The 17940-nt window shown below is 38.8% G+C and overlaps 1 protein-coding gene across 2 annotated transcripts in view; it reads left to right on the top strand.

Annotated features, from left to right (window-relative positions):
* The window catches only part of ece2a (endothelin converting enzyme 2a), a 114027-nt gene that overhangs the window by 47209 nt on the left and 48878 nt on the right, over window positions 1-17940 (top strand). For both annotated transcript variants that reach the window (XM_015361263.2, XM_006637760.3), the window contains exon 2: window positions 3431-3714. In XM_015361263.2, the coding sequence (XP_015216749.2) occupies window positions 3431-3714 (284 nt within the window). The remainder of the gene's footprint in view (window positions 1-3430; window positions 3715-17940) is intronic.

Here is a 17940-nt window from a genome sequence, read left to right on the forward strand (position 1 = left end):
CCTGTTCACACAAATTGAAACTGAATGGCTGATTTTGCCTATGATTGTTAAGTACACATGTCAGAAAATCATAATGCAGAATTTATGCCTTAACCTCTTTCAAAGTAAGGAGCGTTTTGAAGTCTAGACGTGTCTCAAAGTGTCCTAGTAAAGAGGAGTCATGAGGTGTCATTAGGGTGGAGATACAAGATGATGCAGGATAATTCACTCTATCTCTTACCAAAACAGTGATTTCTCAAATGTCCTGGACATCTGCAGGCTTGCAAAGACACACCACTCCTTTATTTTGTACCAGGTCTCCTGGAAACACGGAGAAGTTTGCAGCGTGACAAAAGGTAAATGCTTCTGGCAGGTGGGCATGTCAAAGGAGTACAGCATGTCTGCCCATCCTCACTCTCCCCTTGCATTATTGCTGCTGGAAATCCAACTCAAAAACAGCTGGCAATTCCCAATTCAGTAAGTCCAAAACTGGTGTTTCCTTTTTAAAAAAATGGGGGAAAAAGTACTGCAAGTTCTCTCAGAAGTCTGGTAGGCTACAGCAAACACTGGGTGTGGTTTAATCTGTGTGCTCAGTGGCCACAATCATTACCTGAACCATAAATCCAGGTCACATTCCTCATCCTCTTCGCGTATTTAACATTCAGCTCTATTAATACCTGAAGTGATGATGGGAAGGTGTTGCTTTGAGAAGTGCAAGAGAATCTGTGCTAAACCTCTCGTTAAGAGCTTATTTGCTGTGTGCGGAGTAACTACATTCTAATTAGTTTCAGGGGGGTGTTAATAAGTGTTAGTCACAGTGTTTAAGATATCTGTAGCTCTCAGGAGTGCCAAAGGAAATGACAGATCATGCCTTTTTTTCCTTCTTGCACACCTTGTTTGCAGCTGTTTGTGTGAAATGTTGAAAGTACTCACTCTTGGCAAAGTTTTTTGTCACATGAATTAGTAAGACTCATGTGAGAGATATTTTTTTGCTTTTCTCCAGTGTTCTTTTAGGAATGGTTTAAACATTCATTAAGATGTATGTATTCTGAACTAGTGTCCAGTAACATTCAATCTCTTCTGGAAGGCTTTTTTTCTTTATAGTAAGTGGAAATTAAATAAAATGGGCCCAGGCCAAGTGATTTTCCCTTGGGACTATTGCTCTTCTCGTTTATGGAGTCATGCAAATTGACTTTTTTTTTTTACCATTCTAAATTCTAAAATTGATTTTGATTGCCATGGATAATTCACAGCTTCCATGCACTGAACCTTTCCACGCAGTTTCGGGATGTGTAAACATTCAATGACACTGTTTAAAATGGTTATTTTGATTAATATAATTAGCTGTAATGGCCACCATTTTACAATGTCATTAAATTCCGATGTCACATATGGAACTGATTAGACAGGGCAGTGTTTTTGATTGCCTGATTTTTTACCTAACTTGGTGTTTCGGTATCAGCTCACCTTGACATATTCCAGATATTGGTATTACATTATGATTCTTAGCCCGAGCACCATCAACACTGAACATGGGAACAAAAGAGCATACCAACATTTACAATCAAATGGGAGAGTTTTTATTATAAAGACATCCTAAAGGGTGACTTTGCCAAGTCGAGGTCAAGCCTTTTAGGATATGGAATGCTTGACTCAGGTCATCGCTATAATCTTTTCTCTTCAAGACATAAAGGATACAATTCTTTTATCTTGTTTGTATAGCACATTCCTTTGAGTCTTCGAGTGTATTCTCTCTAATAGTCCAGAACAGCAGTTATGACCAAAATTGCACACAATATTCCAAACGAGTTCTTAACTAGTCTGCTGTACAATCTTAATTATACGTCCCAACACTCTGTCACATAGTGTAGAAGATGTACATGATGTGTCATCACAAACTGCAACTGTTTTTCATTAATAATTTCTTCAAGCTCACGTTTTTCATCTTATATTGATAGTTTATGTTTCCGCTATCTTAATGCAACACTGCAGTTGTCTACATTAAATGTCAACTGCCAACTGTTTGCCTAGTCCCTAATGTGGTCTAAGTCTGAATTTCTTTTACAGCTTGTACAAATATTGCTAATCCTCCTAGTTACTATATCATCTGTGAATGACACTAGACTACTAGCTATTTCAGAATCTAGATCTTTGTCATGAATCAGGAAGAGAAGTGATACTTATACATTCTACATCTCTTATTTAATACAAATCATTGTGATTCTCCACTAATTAAATCACCTAAATTTTAACATTTACCCCTTATTTGTACCCTCCATTTCCTGTCTATGTATAATCATTGTCTTGAATCCCTATTGCCTGTACTGGCTTACTTAAGTTGTTGCTTTATTGGATGCTCAGTACTATGTAATGTTGCACTGTAGTATCTGGGATTGACATAATAACCGATCCACCATAACCCACTGAATGACTGTACAGGCATTGAGCATACAGTGCTTCATTATTATGATGCTTCATGAGGTGAAGCTGTGTAGAAACAATAATACACACTTAGATTTCCAGTATGAATCACTGTAACCCATAACACAAGATGCAAAGTGAAGTTAAACTCATGATGCAAACTTACTGACCCCTTACATTAGTTGAGTCATTTCTGGTATTTAGATTTACAGGGTCTTTATAAGTAGCACTCTTGTGGCTTGGGTTTTCTGTTTCCTAAGTACATTTGAACAATATTGGGGTATACAGTATGTTATATTACTTGTGATTGAAGAGTTTGCTCATTTGACAACAACAACTTCACAGACCCAGATTATGATGTTATGATCAGAGAATTGCTTTTATGGATTTATTGATTCATGAAAGTGCATTTACAGTATGTAATTCTTTAAGCATCAATAGGGACATTATATTAGACAAATAATTACTACTTGCAAAAATATATAATCTAACTGTTTGCCACCTCTCACCAAGCAAACTCATTAATCACAGGCTGGGAGTTAACAACAACAGGCAAAGCAGACTAATTTGCCAGGGCCTGCCTGTTTGTGTGTCTCGGGAAGCTAGGAAATGAAGCTGTAAAAAGTACTAGTGGATGAACACACCGCCACTTGCTACAGAGGGGGCAGCCTGCTTGGAATCCAAAGGGTTTCCATGCAAAAACAAGGAAAAGCATTTCCTAGATGCCACTGCTATTTTTATGTGGTCAAAAAACAACATGATAAGGTTATAAGGTTGTGTTGTTTTTTTTCCTCAGTGAGTTTTTTTCTGCAGTCTAGAAATTCTTGATGCAAACCATCTGTTTTATTTTGGCATTCAAGATCCAATGATGAGCAAATGTTATGAAGCAGTCCAGTGAAGAGGAATTACAACAGCTTTGATCACACCCTAGGCCAACAGGACCTCTCTCAGTTGACGTTCTAGCAGTAGTCAGGGATCGCCAAACCTGTACAATCTTCTGTTTAGTCAATATTGTCTTTTCTGTATGCAGGCTGTGGAAATAGCTCAGTGAGCTTTGATATGTTCAGCTGTGGTTACGGCTCCATCACCAACATCGACTACTCAGCCGTCTGCATTGAGACCATGGCAGCGAGACATGCTGACTGCCCAGGGATGGAGTGGTTACAAATGGACGCCCGCAATCTGGCATTTCCTGAAGGTGCCTTTGATGTGGTTTTAGAGAAAGGTACACTGGACGCCATGATGGTGGAAGAGAAGGACCCATGGAAGGTGTCTCCTCACACTGCCAGCTTGGTTCATCAGGTCTTAAAAGAGGTAAGCAAGGCTTTCATACAGTACATGTGCCGTTTTGAGTTATTTGGTGTGTCACAGCTTATTGTAACGCTAAATAGATATATATAACTTCTGGTTATTCCATGAATGGTGTATGGAAGTAGATCTAGGCAGAATATAGGATACCACCCTATGGGAAAGCAAAATTGGATTCAGTGTTTCAAAGGTGTGCAGAAGAAGCGTTTGAGGATTTCTTCACCTCACCTTTCCAGAGTTTCTTTCAAAACAGCTCTGTTTAGATTTCATGGCCTTGCTACTGTATATCGATTGTATGCAGTGTCTAATTTTTCCTGTGTCTAACAGGGTCAGCCTGGTCAGAGTTCAGTAATAGGTCACATGTTCTACTTGAATATGTTCATCGGGGACAAAGTGAGTTCTGTAATGGAAAAGTATGTTTAACCCCATTTCCATAGGTGAAGGTTTATTGCCACTGAAGTGAACATCAATCACAAGATCAATAAATTGATGCACAAAATAAATAAAATCTTTGGGAAGAAATGACATTCTGAAATGCAAGACCTCTTGTATGTATATCAATAAACAAATCAGCGTGCACGTCTTAGCTTATGGATTCTAGGCTCTGCATTAATCCATTTCATAATGACAGTATACGAGGTGAACATTCACATACGTTTAGCTCTTTATATCAAAATGTCTTTTAAATCCATGATGCAAAACAATGGTTTTTAGCTCATAAGCCCTGTGTATTAAATTTACCATTTTTAAAGTATTGACACACTTTTTTGAGTAAACTTATATATATATTAAAATCTTGGAAGGTAATGCATAGTTTATTAAACTATACTTTTTATCTGTGAATTATTTTCAAGATTTACTGAACACTAATTCAACCAAAAAGATCATATAAAAAAGTTATGTATGCGGGAATTGCAGCCTTGAGTGTAAATATAAGCAGCCGTAGTAACCCCTTTTATAAAATTAATGAATTGATAGCCTTATCCTTTCTGGTATGTGTTGTGCATGTTTCGGTCAAGTGGTTTATGCGTTTACAGTATAGTGGTTTACCACTGCAACACTGCTATTGCTTATATTGAGCCTTCAGTAGCCTCTCTACATACAGTACAAATGATCATATTTTAGTAATGGTCCATTGAGGTAAAATAAGTGTAAAGACAAGAGCTAGGTCAAAGAAGATTAAAACATCATACTTCCAGTTTTGATGGGTATATTTACTCTGCCTGACTCAGAGCTATTTTCCGATACACCTCCACACGCCTCTTCACTTGCACTTTTTGACAGGGAGTTAAATCAATCCCATTGGCGTGCTCTCCTGACAGGGTGTCTCCCAAGAGAAGGTCCGATATTTTCCACTTTGTCTGACTGGTCCTACTGAAAGATCGTTTGGGTATTTATGACAGAGTTGACAAGCACCAGGTAAAAACCTCATGGGGGACACAAGTAGCTATCCTCTTGAAAATATGAATATCCCTAAGTATCTGCTCCTTTGCTCTGACTTTGGGTTGAGGCCTCAGTTTGGTCTCCAAGTCATACAGTACACTTATTTTCTATATACGCTATGATTAAGAACATCTTGGAAAGGAGGAACAGCCCTATATTTTCTCAAAATTGTTTCATGAATTAATTTAGAAAAATATAAGTAGAAGCAGAGCACTTAAAAAAATAATTTATAAGGAACATCCATCCCTCCATTGATTTTTCAATAATTACTTGGTCTAATACTGTGTTTTGGTGAGCTCACAATGCTTGTCATATTGTAGAGGAACAAAGACAGATAAAATCTGAACAAAACTTAGGTAAAGTCCCCTCGTTGTGCTCTAACATGACAGAACCATTATGTTCAAAGATTGAGAGATATAAACACAGTGTCGATGTGGATTGCCATTCTTGCCAGCATTCCTGTGTCTGGAATTCTGTGTATAATTTGTGAATGTCAGGAACTGTACTAAGTGTCATATAGTCCACCTGCTCTGAGCAGATCTGTACTCGGAGAACACAAGTCTGCTTTAATTGTGGATTGACATTTATATATTTGGGCACAAGGGATGATTCACTGTTTGTTCAAGTTCACTTAAAGGAAAGATGTAAAGTCACAAAGGATATAGGAGTTGTTTGTTTTGTTTTGTGAATCCCCGCTCCAAACGTTGTCCTTCTGCTCCTATGCTCCCTCAGGTGTACTGTGAAAACAAGTGGATTACTGCTCATCTGCTATGGCAAAATCACCAAATAAACATGAAAGTCTGTCATAGAGACATACAATGATAGAAAACAGTCTTTCATTTCAGCTTTTCCTTTGACCATGTATGGCTGAGAGTTTATGCAATCTCTGTTGAGGAAGACAGACATCTATGACATATAAATTGAACTAAGCATTGTCATCTTTCAAAAGAAGATTTTTTTTCTGAATTTGCATTTTGAACAATGGCATAGAAAAAGACTTGCTTGTGAATTGCTCATTTTGGCACTATTGACAGGATGCCTCAGAGTATTCTGAACAAGCCATAATAATGCCTCAGTCACTCCCTCGCCATCACAAAAAAAAAGAAATAAAACTAAAGTTGATTTAATGATGTAAATGTTTATATTCTTAGATGTCTGCCCTGGAAACGTTTTAATTCATGCTGCATCTTGTGTGTTCCCCAGAGCTGAAGGGAGGCTATAAAGTCCCATTTAGCCATACTTTCAGATGTTTCTATCTAGAAGTCAACTTCAGTGCTCCCTTTGACCTTTTCTGTCAGGCAGACTTGGACCCTTTTGGCAAGTGAGAACACAAGAGTGATTGTGGCCCAGTGATAAACTACAATTGAGGATACAGGAAAGTCCATCACCATATCCATCGTCATATTTTTATTTTAAAAAATCAAATTGGCTGCCATGGTGGTGCAGTGGTGAGTGTTACGTAGCAGTTCCTTCCGGGCCCTATGCGGACGACACGATCCAGAATAGTGAAGATACACTAGGGAAAAAGGCATGCAGGAGAGGGTCTGGAGACAGGGGGGCGTCTCTATGCAGTGCTGGTGTCCAGGGGGAGTGAATCCAGGCGAACAATCCATGTAGGAAATCCAAACGGGAAATCTGAAGCAAGGGCTGAAGTCCATAGCCAGGCGATCCATCCGGTGGGGTGGAGGGGACACAAACTGGGTCGGAACCGGCGAGGGCAACCAGGAACTAGGAACTAGGAACAGAAAGTTAAAAGCATACGGAGCCAGACGCAGCAGGACCCCGGGCTCTCATGATGTGGAAATCAATGAGGAACCAGGAGTGAGGTCCGCGTCTGGCATTTAAGGGGGAGCGGGAATAGGGAACAGGTGCAGACAATGGGCAGGAGCAAGGAAGGACTGGAGCGCCCTTAAGAGGAGGGGTTAGCGATCGTGACAGTGAGCAGTACTGCCTTGCCTTCTGAGTGGCGTTTGTGTGTTCTCTCTGCATTTGCATGGGTTTCCTCCCACAGTTCAGACTTACTGGTACTGTAGGTACAGTAAATTGGCCTTTAGGAAAATTGGTCTTGGAGTGTGCGTGTGCATGTGTCTACCCAGCGATGGACTGGGGTCCTGGCCAGGGTGAATCCTGCCTGCTTTCACACATAGGCTCTGGCTCCCTCACGACGCTGTGTTGCACGAAGTTGGTTAGAAAGTAGATGGGTGGATGGGATTCAGTACTCATTTGATATGCTCCAGGTGCAATTCTTCATAGGAGAGTTAGCACCATTTAGAGCAGCAGGGTTTCTGCTGACATGCCCGCAGTCTTACTTGTCATGATTGCATGGCAAAGCACCCTCGAGCCCACCCAACCCCAGTGATGCTGAACTAATTCTCTTCTGGCACTTTGAAAACCCAGGTGAGAGGTTTGGGACTCTAGGTTTAGAGGTTTGATCACGTATTTCAGTTTGTTGTTGGACAAGCTTGAAGGTCTGAGTTGAGAAAAAGCATAAAACTATCCAGTGGCAGTTGACTCCAACTTATTTAGTTTCTAGACACTTTAAAAGCCTTATTAATGTACTTTTTAAAGTACATTAAAATAATTGTGTTGGCTTTCACAGTGTGGTCTGGTAAGTAAGCCAATACAACATAAAGGGTTTGTTTAAAAAATAAAGCTGTGAGAGAAAATCTAACTATTTTCCTTTGGAAATATGTATACTGATTTAAGTACTTTCCTGAACTAATTAATGCCACAACACTGTAGGAAGGCTATCATATCATTATAATTTTTGTATGAGACCTGAAATCTGAAATTTAGTACGATAAGGTAAACCTCCTTTGATTTAACCACAATTCTGCTTGAAACATTTGCGTCTAGTCTAGGAGACTAGATTTAGAGAGTGATCAGTAAATATGTTGCATGGATATAGATAATATAATATACTGTAGAATTGCTCTGGGTTTTGAACCTCTGACAACGTGAACTCAGTCAAGGAGATCTCTCTTAATATTCTAAGCAGGTTACTCCAGAATGCCTTGTGAAGCTGCACTGCGATATTTGTTGCTACAGTCTCCTTTCTTTTCAGTCTCCTCAAACTCTCTTTCATTGTTCTGCTGGGCAAGCCCCTTCAAAGTAAGAATGAAATCCCTATCTTGCATCATAATGTGTTTTTTCTTATGCTGTGAATCTATAATCGTTAACCAATATACAATTAAAGTGCTTTTTTCCTTCATGTTTTTAGAAGATCACAAGTGGTATTCTTTGAATATATTACATTGTACGTGTATATAACAAAAAGTGGTCATGATAGAATTGGAAAAAGGTCAGATCCTAGGTTTAATCTTTGTTTCCAAACTCTTGACACAGCTGTAGCATAAAGGAGAAGGGAATTAAGTGAATATATTCTTAGTTTTTGGAAGGTTTTTAAGCTATGTCCTAAATATACATTCTTTGATTGTTTAATGTCATTATGTTTAGTTGCCTTGTGATATGCATCCACTCCCTAAGGCTGTGTATTAATTAGAACATACCATATAAAGTACAGAATAATGAAGCTGTCTATAGAATATCTAATGTATCTAAGAGATGAGCTTTCCAAACATACATATCCTTTAGATTGACAAAAGACAAGAATTATTGTTCATGCTGTTCTTAACTCTTTTTAAAGTAATAATTTGTCCAATAACCAAATTTAATTCTCACATATTGAGGTGTGTCACAGTCATTTTAACCTTTGACCGTCGCTATACTCAGTATAGTGCAATCCAATCCCATTGCATTCAGTGTGTTATCTAAGGCTGCATTTCAGCTATTGTTATATCATTCAGTCCAGCGCTAGAATGCATGTGTTAATTATTTTTAAAATATCCTCTACCCTACTGAATGATATAACATTGGTGACCAGTACAGCCCTTCTAATACTGGATGTAAGTGATTATTAAACATTTCCTTCTTTCTAGAAAATTTGCTATGTATCACCCAGAATGTGGTGCATTAGTTAGCTAATGATGTGAAACAGATGGGCAACCTTTCTCTTTTTAAATTTTATTCTGTCTCCTTAATCCAAGTCTTACACCACCTTTTCAGCTTCCCAGTTTTGTGCTGCTGCAGTGATGATGAACATGCTGCACCCCTCTCTCTTTCACTCCCTCCCTCCCTCACACCACAGAATCAAAGACTTCCGATTGTAGCTGCAGTACAAGCAAAACAAGAATGAATTTATTCATAGCCCAGGTCATCATGAACTTCATTCAAAGTTGCCTTTTAAGCCTGTGTTCTTCAGGAGGGCATTTCGGCTAGTGAAACAGTGTCAAAGAATTGCTGTAGCTAAGATTTTAAAAAATAATTTCTTTCTGTGCTTAGATACTCTCCAGCTGGACCTTATGTTCTGTTAGTTCCCCCATTTGAGATGCTCTAGGCGCTGAGATTATTTTTGTTTTTGCATTAATGAAGGCTTTGACCACAGATTGCCTGCTGTTGAGGCCTTTTTATTTCCCAGTATATTTTTTTAGGCTAGAATTGGTGCATCATGTCCAGCTGTGAAAGTTGTGTCAGACAGACATTTTCTAGTGATGGTTTTCTGCACATATCACCATTCCAATAAAGTCCTTCAGACAGCCCTGTTGGATGTGTTGCTCAGTACAGACCCTGTATTTTAGGATGGACAAATTGCAAAGCTACTGTATGTGGTTTTGTTTTATTTTAATTCACTTCTGTACTCTCGCACATTTGAAACATTTGATGTGCAGTCAATAATTAAATTGAGGTGATTCTAAACTCTTAGACTTACCTGAGAGAACTAAATACACACTCGCTTGCAGATGTGTCTGGGAGCTAAGTCTTTTCATTAATATCTGTTTTTTGTCGGGTAGTAGAGTCTATAACTTAAACTTGCGTTTGTAAAAACATTTCGTATGGAAAGGGGTGAAGTGGGATAAATTAACCATTATACCTTGTTTCACAGTTTTTTGTTAGTGGTGACATCCACCAACTTCCAAATGCCAGTAGATAGACAGATACTTTATTGATCCCATGAGGGAAATTGCAGTGCAACAGCAGCTTAACACAGTCAACACAGCACAGTGTAACGAAATGATACAATAATACAATACATACAATACAAGCAGTACAGTCAGTGAGAAGTGCACTAAGAAGAGTTAATCACAGTCCAGAATATACAAAGAACAAACCATAACAGTAGACAAAAAGTTGTATTGCACAATATAAATATAAATATGAATGTATTGCACAAGTCCCTGGCATATATTGCACAAAAATGGTTGTAAATGGGAAAGCCAGATGTAGCAGTGAGTTTACTGTTTAGTCCAAAACAGGTCAATGTCAGTGTTGCCCTGCGTTGTACAGTCTTATGGCAGAAGGCAAGAATGACCTCCTGTAGTGCTCCCTGTCGCACTGTGGATGGATCAGCCTATTGCTGAACCTGCTCTTCATTTCCACAAGCCTGTCATAGAGGGGATGGGAGACATTGTCCATGATGGCCTCTAGTTTGGACACCATTCTCTTCTCAGCCATTACCTCCAGGGGGTCCAGGCCAGACCCAGTGACAGAGCTTGCTCTCCTGATGAGCTTGTTCAGCCTGTTAGCAGTAGGAGTTGAGATAGGGTTTTCTGAGCCAAATACAGATCTTTCATGCATTCTGGCCTCTCCGTCTGTCTTGGTTCCTAGGAGGTACAGAGGAGGCAGGGTGTGTGGGTGTGTGTATAGGGCTTATTTACCAATTCTTCATTGTTGGAAAAGAAAAGAACGCCTTTGAAGTGAGAAGATCAAGCTTGGGCTTTGTTTTACATAGACTGCCATCATGAAACTGACAATAGTGAGTGATTCATATTAGTCACTAACTTTGTGTCTTTGTGCATATGTGCATAGGGGTAATGAGAGGCAGTCAACATTAGTTTGTTTGTGTTCATGATTTTCTCTTTTTACGGAGGAAATTCTGTAAATATTTAACCAGTGGTGATGTTAACTGCTGAAAATAGTTTAAGAGGACAATAGGTTCAGACAAGATGTTTTTTGATCATCATTGATCTTTTAATAGGCAAATCTTGAGAAACAGATATGCAAATGCAGCCAAATGGTAAAAATAGACCTCTTTTATTTACAGTGCGAGACAAAATCCAAAAAATCCATAAAACAAGACCCTAGCTCTCCTGAGCTCTAGCTAAACTTCAATAAACCCTCTCTATCCATATACTCGTACTTCAGATGCTTACTGCCTGCTAAAACTAAACCAACCAAAACCTAAGGCACTTTTACAAAAAACCTCATCCAAAAACTGTAAAAAAAAACTCACCACAATTAATCATTAGCATATTCTCGCTAACCTTCTCTCCTTGATTTGAGTCTGCAGTGCCTGTATACACTGAACCAACTAGAGGCCTGGCTATTAAAAGTGACCTGACCAATTTTGTTAGGTGAGTGAGGATGACAAGTCATTGCTCATTGTTTCCTGAGGAATGTATGACAGAAACCGCCATTTTGTCTGAACCTACCGTCTTCTTGCAATAGAGAAAATCAGCCGCAATGTTCCAGTGTTAACTATAATATTGAACTGGCCTCGTTTTCAGGAGCGGTGTGTTTCACCAGAAAAAGAAAATGGTATTTGAAATACCTAAAGTAATTTTATCTTTGGATCTTTTCTTAATGTTTCTTTTCAGAGTGGCCCTAAATGTTATATTTAAATTCTTTCTGGTAACAAAGTTGTTCCTTATTCTCTACACACACAGCCCTTGTTTACTGAGCTCCCTGTGATTTCACTTATTTTTCAAGACAGAATATCTAGTAAGAGCTACATTACTTATTTTCTCTTAATTGTCATATATTGTGGCCACCATAGTGACACAGTGGTTAGCATTGCCTCCTCTCGGCACTGTGGTCCTGGGTTCAATTCGTAGGATGCTATCTGCCTGGAGTTTGTATGTTCTTTCCATGTTTGCCTGGGTTTACTCCACATGCGCCAATTTCAATGTCCAAAGGCATTCTGGTGGGTTAAATGGCTTCTAGGAAAATTGGCCTTGGTATGAGTGTGTGCATCTATGCCCTTTATGTGCTCTACCATTGACATAATGAATATCCTGTATTGGATAAAGCGATTAAAAGATGAATGGATGGATGTCATATGTTTTCAAATGGGGTTTTTTTTCCAGACTAGCTCATCCTGAATTCTCTGAGGGACAGAACACTCAGCATATTCATTTAAAAAGCTGCAGCCTCCTTGAACTGGAACTTAAAATTCCTTCTTTACAGAACAGCCTCCAAAAAAGTCACTGTGCCTTTAAAGCTTCTTGGCTATGCCACGGTGAGATTTAGGATTTCAGATCTGCCCTCAACTACTTTCTGGGAAAAAGACTGACAGCGAGCTAATGAGCAGACCATCCAGGCGAAGGCGAGAGAGATAGAGAGAGAGCGACTGGGAGAGAGACAGAGCAAGAGCTGCACTTTCATCATGAGCCCACTTTGTGAATTTTTCATCATAAAAGCAAAAAAAAATCACAAAAAAGTATAAAAAACACAGGAGATCTTTTGAAAATATTCTGCATGACGCAAATGTAGAAGCTTCAAAAGCCACCAAGCACCATAGGCATGTGAAACCAGGCTTCTACCCAATACCAGGTTGGTGAAGGTGAATTTGTAATATACAGTATATTTAAAATGAACTATCTATATCATATATACAGTATGTGCACATACTGATGCACTGTAAACTTGACTTGCTTATCATTATACATTATAAGGCTATACATCTTTTTTCACCAACTCCCAACACAACAGAAACACATCCCCTTTTTACTAGATTTTGGCATATTATACATTTTACATATAATGTATTATTATTATAATTTATAATTGGTGGAATGTGGTAGAAATGTGATTCTAGGAGACACGCTCTTGAGTAGAGACAAAAGGCTTTTGGGGGTGGCTAGAATGTATTATTATCTTCATGTGGTTCATTCCAAAAATCTCTTTTATGATGAAATACAGATTTAAGAACATCATATTTTAAATATTAGTATAAGAAAGGGAGTCTTGCACCACAAATAGGAATTTCTACTTGCCATGCAGTACATACTGTACACTTCACTTTATGCCCGCATTTAAATAAGCAGAGCTTGAATGACAAGTGTAGGGCTGACACAGCTCTCCTTGCTGTGAGACAAGCACCATTGGCACGTGGCCAGAAGTGAAATGAGTGCTGTATAGCCATTGTTGTGTGTGTGAATGAGTGCCGGATGCCAGTACTGTGTGTGTGTGTGTCAGAGAGAAAGAGTGCTGTATGCCAGTACTGCCTGTGTGTGTGTGTGTGTGAATGAATGCCGTGTGCCAGTACTGTGTGTGTGTGTGTGTGTCGTATGCCAATACTGTGTGTCTGTGCTGTATGCCTATACTGTGTGTGTGTGAATGAATGAGTCCAGTATGCCTATACTGTGTATGTGTTTGTGTGAGTGCTGTATGGCTATACTGTGTGTGTGTTTGTGTAAATGCTGTAAGCCAGTGGTGTATGTATGTGTGTGTGAGTGCTGTGTGTGCCACTACTGTGTATGTGTGAGTGTGTGTGAGTGCTGTGTGCCAGTACTGTGTGTGTGTGTGTGTGTGAGTGCTGTGTGCCAGTACTGTGTGTGTGTGTGAGTGCTGTGTGCCAGTACTGTGTATGTGTTAGTGTGTGTGAGTGCTGTATGCCAGTATTGTGTGTGTGTGAATGAATGAGTCCAGTATGCCTATACTGTGTGTGTGTTTGTGTGAGTGCTGTAAGCCAGCAGTGTATGTATGTGTGTGTGAGTGCTGTGTGTCAGTACTGTGTGTGTGAGTGCTGTGTGCCAGTACTATGTATTTGTGTGTGTGTGAATGAGTGTTGTGTGCCAGTACTGTGTATGTGTGAGTGAGAATGAGTGCTGTACAGTATGTCTGTACTGTGTATGTGTGAGTGTGTGAGTGCTGTGTGCCAGTACTGTGTGTGTGAGTGCTGTGTGCCAGTTATGTGTATGTGTGAGTGTGTGAGTGCTGTATGCCAGTACTGTGTGTGTGTGTTTGTGTGAATGAATGAGTGTCGTATGCCAATACTGTGTGTCTGTGCTGTATGCCTATACTGTGTGTGTGTGAATGAATGAGTCCGGTATGCCTATACTGTGTATGTGTTTGTGTGAGTGCTGTGAGCCAGCAGTGTATGTATGTGTGTGTGAGTGCTGTGTGTCAGTACTGTGTCCTTGTAATTGATTGGGTAATTTAATGACTTCGAGGAATGATGTGGTATACCTTACTTTTCTCAATTTTGTTTCTCTACATATTTGAATATGGGTAAAAATATAACATTAAATAATATAGCCAGGATGCCCAGACTATGACTGACAAAAAATAATGCTCATCATACTGTAAAATTTCACTGGAACAAAGAAGTGTTACAATCATAGACACAACAATATGCTGTGGAATATGTCCGTTTCTGAGCTCTGTGGAGTATATATTATATATTCATTTAATGAGCAAACCAAATGTGGGGGTCATCACAGAAACACCAATAAGTGCCTTTCCAAATCACGTTGGCATTTTATGTGCATTACCCTCCAAGACAGCCGACCCTCACACAGTTAACTCTGCAGCCTGGCTCACTGAGGTGTGAAATTTATTTCAAAATCCTGCATGCTTCATGAGTCATCTTCGCCGTTGCCAGGGCAACACTTTGGTATATCTGCTTCTACAAACACTTTTAATCACTAACCTTTAGTCTTGTTTACACTGCTTTGGCAGTGACAGTGTAGGTAGTGCTGTAGTCATATGAAGGGACCCCTCCTCCCAATTCCCCTTTTTCACTAAACGTAGCTGTATCGATAATGACATTGCAGGAACCTTCTTGGTAGCTGAGAACTGCATTTCTCTAATAAACACACATTCGTCCTTTTTACTGGATAAAATACAATAGCAATAGGTTGTTCTGAAAGTTACAATTCTTAACTTTCAGGAAAGAATGCAAAACAGTACCCTGAATATCCTTTTTTTAACATTACAATTATCCCTTGGCTAACAGCTACACCATTCCTTCGGAAGAACCACTAGCATTCATGATATACAATAGTATGCAATAGGAGATATTTTTGTCGTTTTTACAGAAATTACACATGGTATGTTCAAAAATCTTGAACAACATAGATAAAATCAGGAGTTGTGATTTATGTGTTACGAGCATCAGAAGTTTCCTCAGTGCACCCACTAGTCTGTTCTATTATAAGAATGTTATTAATACAGTTGTGTTTTGGTGAGGGCAAATCAAGCTTGTCATTTAACAGCTTTTAATTCAAATCCATCATTGTCTTAAAAAGCTTGATCATAATAACTCAAAGTAAACTAAACAGGAGCTGTCAATATGAGGTGTGATCTAATTGACTGATTGTCAGGTGTTCCTCCTCATTAACATACTTTTCTTCTTACCAGCACATCAGTTAATCTAAAATGTTGTGCCACAAATTCCAGAGTTATCAATGTTAGCTTAAAATAAAACGGCTTTTTGAGATTATTACTGTAAAATTATGTTTCTTCACAAAGAAGGAAGAACGTTAAGGGAGAAGAAGAGGACAATGAAAAATGCCTTTTACCTCTTCACAGCACTGTATTTGAGTTAAAAGCTTTGTAAATAATATACATAGTTGCCTTTAAAATATACCTCATGGGTTTCTAAAGTTCATGTTTTTATTTTATTTATTTAAGTCTTTTTCAGCTCTGCTATTTAATATTCATCTTTTCAGAAAACGTCTTTTACCCACAGGAGAATAATTGAAATGCTGCACATTTTCCATTGTCCCCGTCTTCACAATTCTTTAATACCCTACACCCATGGCTCTCCTAACTAATTATCATGCAGCAGCTCTATCCGTTATATAATTTTTCATTGTTGCTGCTCTGAAGCAGACTCACTTAGTCTGCTTCTCTCCGGAGGCTGATGTACATTTTCTGTCTCTCTCATTTTCTGACTTTCTTTATTTTAACTCTGTCCTGTAGCAGTTCATTTCTACCAGTGAATCAGTGGTGGTATGAGCGAACCTTGGCAACTCTCAAGTTTAGAATTTAGAACTGTCAACTGTTTTACCACACATTATGCTCCTTGGTAGGGAAATTGAAGACGAATTGAACTTGAAAACTGATTTACTGGGGCCTTGGTCTCTTTTATCTTTTAGAACAACTCGAAACTAGACAGTTGAGTGTGAGTACCAAGTGTATGACAGACATGCCTCAAACTTCATATTTTCTATAAAAACCCATTCAGCCTAAATGGGGGCATTGCTGATATTAACATTTTTAATTCTTAAATTAATATTTAAGAATACTCACACACCTTATTTTAATTCATTCTAGTTTGGCACTAGCCACAGTACACACTTCTCTTCTACTTCTCCTTCGATTCCCAATTTCCTTTTCATTCCCATTCCCTATTCCCAATTTCTTTGTTTCCCCACCCTTGCCCCCATTCTCATTTTCCTCAAGTTGGGCTCAACATTACCAGCTCTAAAGGAATTTGTTTGATATGTTGTTGTTCTCTAGGATTCTGATGGCAGTATTCATCCCCCAGTACAAACCCACATCCACGGGTCAAAGTCGGAAGGCTTCTTTAGTGACACGTGGTGAGCACTCGAACATTGCAGTAGAGAATCTTCACTGGGAGCTAGGAGCACTAACCCAGCCAAACTGCCAACATCCAAAGTGTTAGACTGTCTGCCTACAAATTGGCTTAAAGATTACAGATTATTTGAGACGCCTACACTCTGGCTCTTTTTTTCTAAATCTTCGTCTCTTGCCTGTTTCTTATTGTCGATTTTCTCTTTTCCACTGCCAGTCACCCTCTGCTTCACTGCCACCTCCAGTGCATGGTACAGCAAGCCAGATTGATTAAGCGGATTGTTTTAATCCTTTTTTTAACATTTTGCCTTTAGAGTTGAGAGCCGACAGTTTTCTTTTCTTTCGCTCGTCTTTTGCAAATCTCTTGAAAAATACTACATGAATAGAATCTCTTCCCAAATATCATTTATGGGTAAGGTTGTAGTTGAGGGTTTGGATTTTGGTTATGTTGAAACAAATGGTTTATATGAATACCAAGCAGAATGTTAATAATTGTGCTTTGTCATGATTTGTTAACTTCTGTGCTGCAGTCAGTCCTTTTTGGCAGCAACATTAACATTTTAAACCTGATGTCATGGTATATTTTACTGAGCTGCCTTAATGCAACACTCATCGCCATTGTAGTGTATATGATTTGCATAAACATTAACTTTCTAAATAAGAACTGTTCTGTGATCTATAACTCCTAGGTTTTAGTTCAAAATGTCTTATAATTGTCTTCGAACGGTCACAGTTTTTTTTCAATCACTGCCTTGTGATTATACATACAGTACAATGCCTTTTCCCGCATTCCAGAAAACCTAAGTTAAGAATAATTTTCCACTAGCAAAACAATCAGCTTTCAGAGAGCAAAAGTAAGTTCTAAAGCTCTTTTAATCTGACTGAAATTGTAACCATCACTCATAGCATTTTCTGAATTCATCATTGTTGTTTGCCTGAGAAGATTGACTGACCAGTTAATACAACTAAAACCCAGCAAGCCTGGGTGTACAAAGATTTTATTTTTAAATTAAAGTTAAAGAGAATGCTGATCATCCCCCCCCCCCCACCCTTGTCCAAGTTTCAGGGAGAATAATATTTTCACATTTGAAACGAGAAGAAAATATGTACAGCACCTGTATTGATTGGGTCATAACCTGTGGAGGTGAACAGTATAGTCGGGATGAGAAATTTGTGGTTTTGAGAATGAAT

This window comes from Lepisosteus oculatus, chromosome 13 (genome assembly GCF_040954835.1).
Source record: "Lepisosteus oculatus isolate fLepOcu1 chromosome 13, fLepOcu1.hap2, whole genome shotgun sequence".
In the NCBI taxonomy this organism is placed as follows: Eukaryota; Metazoa; Chordata; class Actinopteri; order Semionotiformes; family Lepisosteidae; genus Lepisosteus; species Lepisosteus oculatus.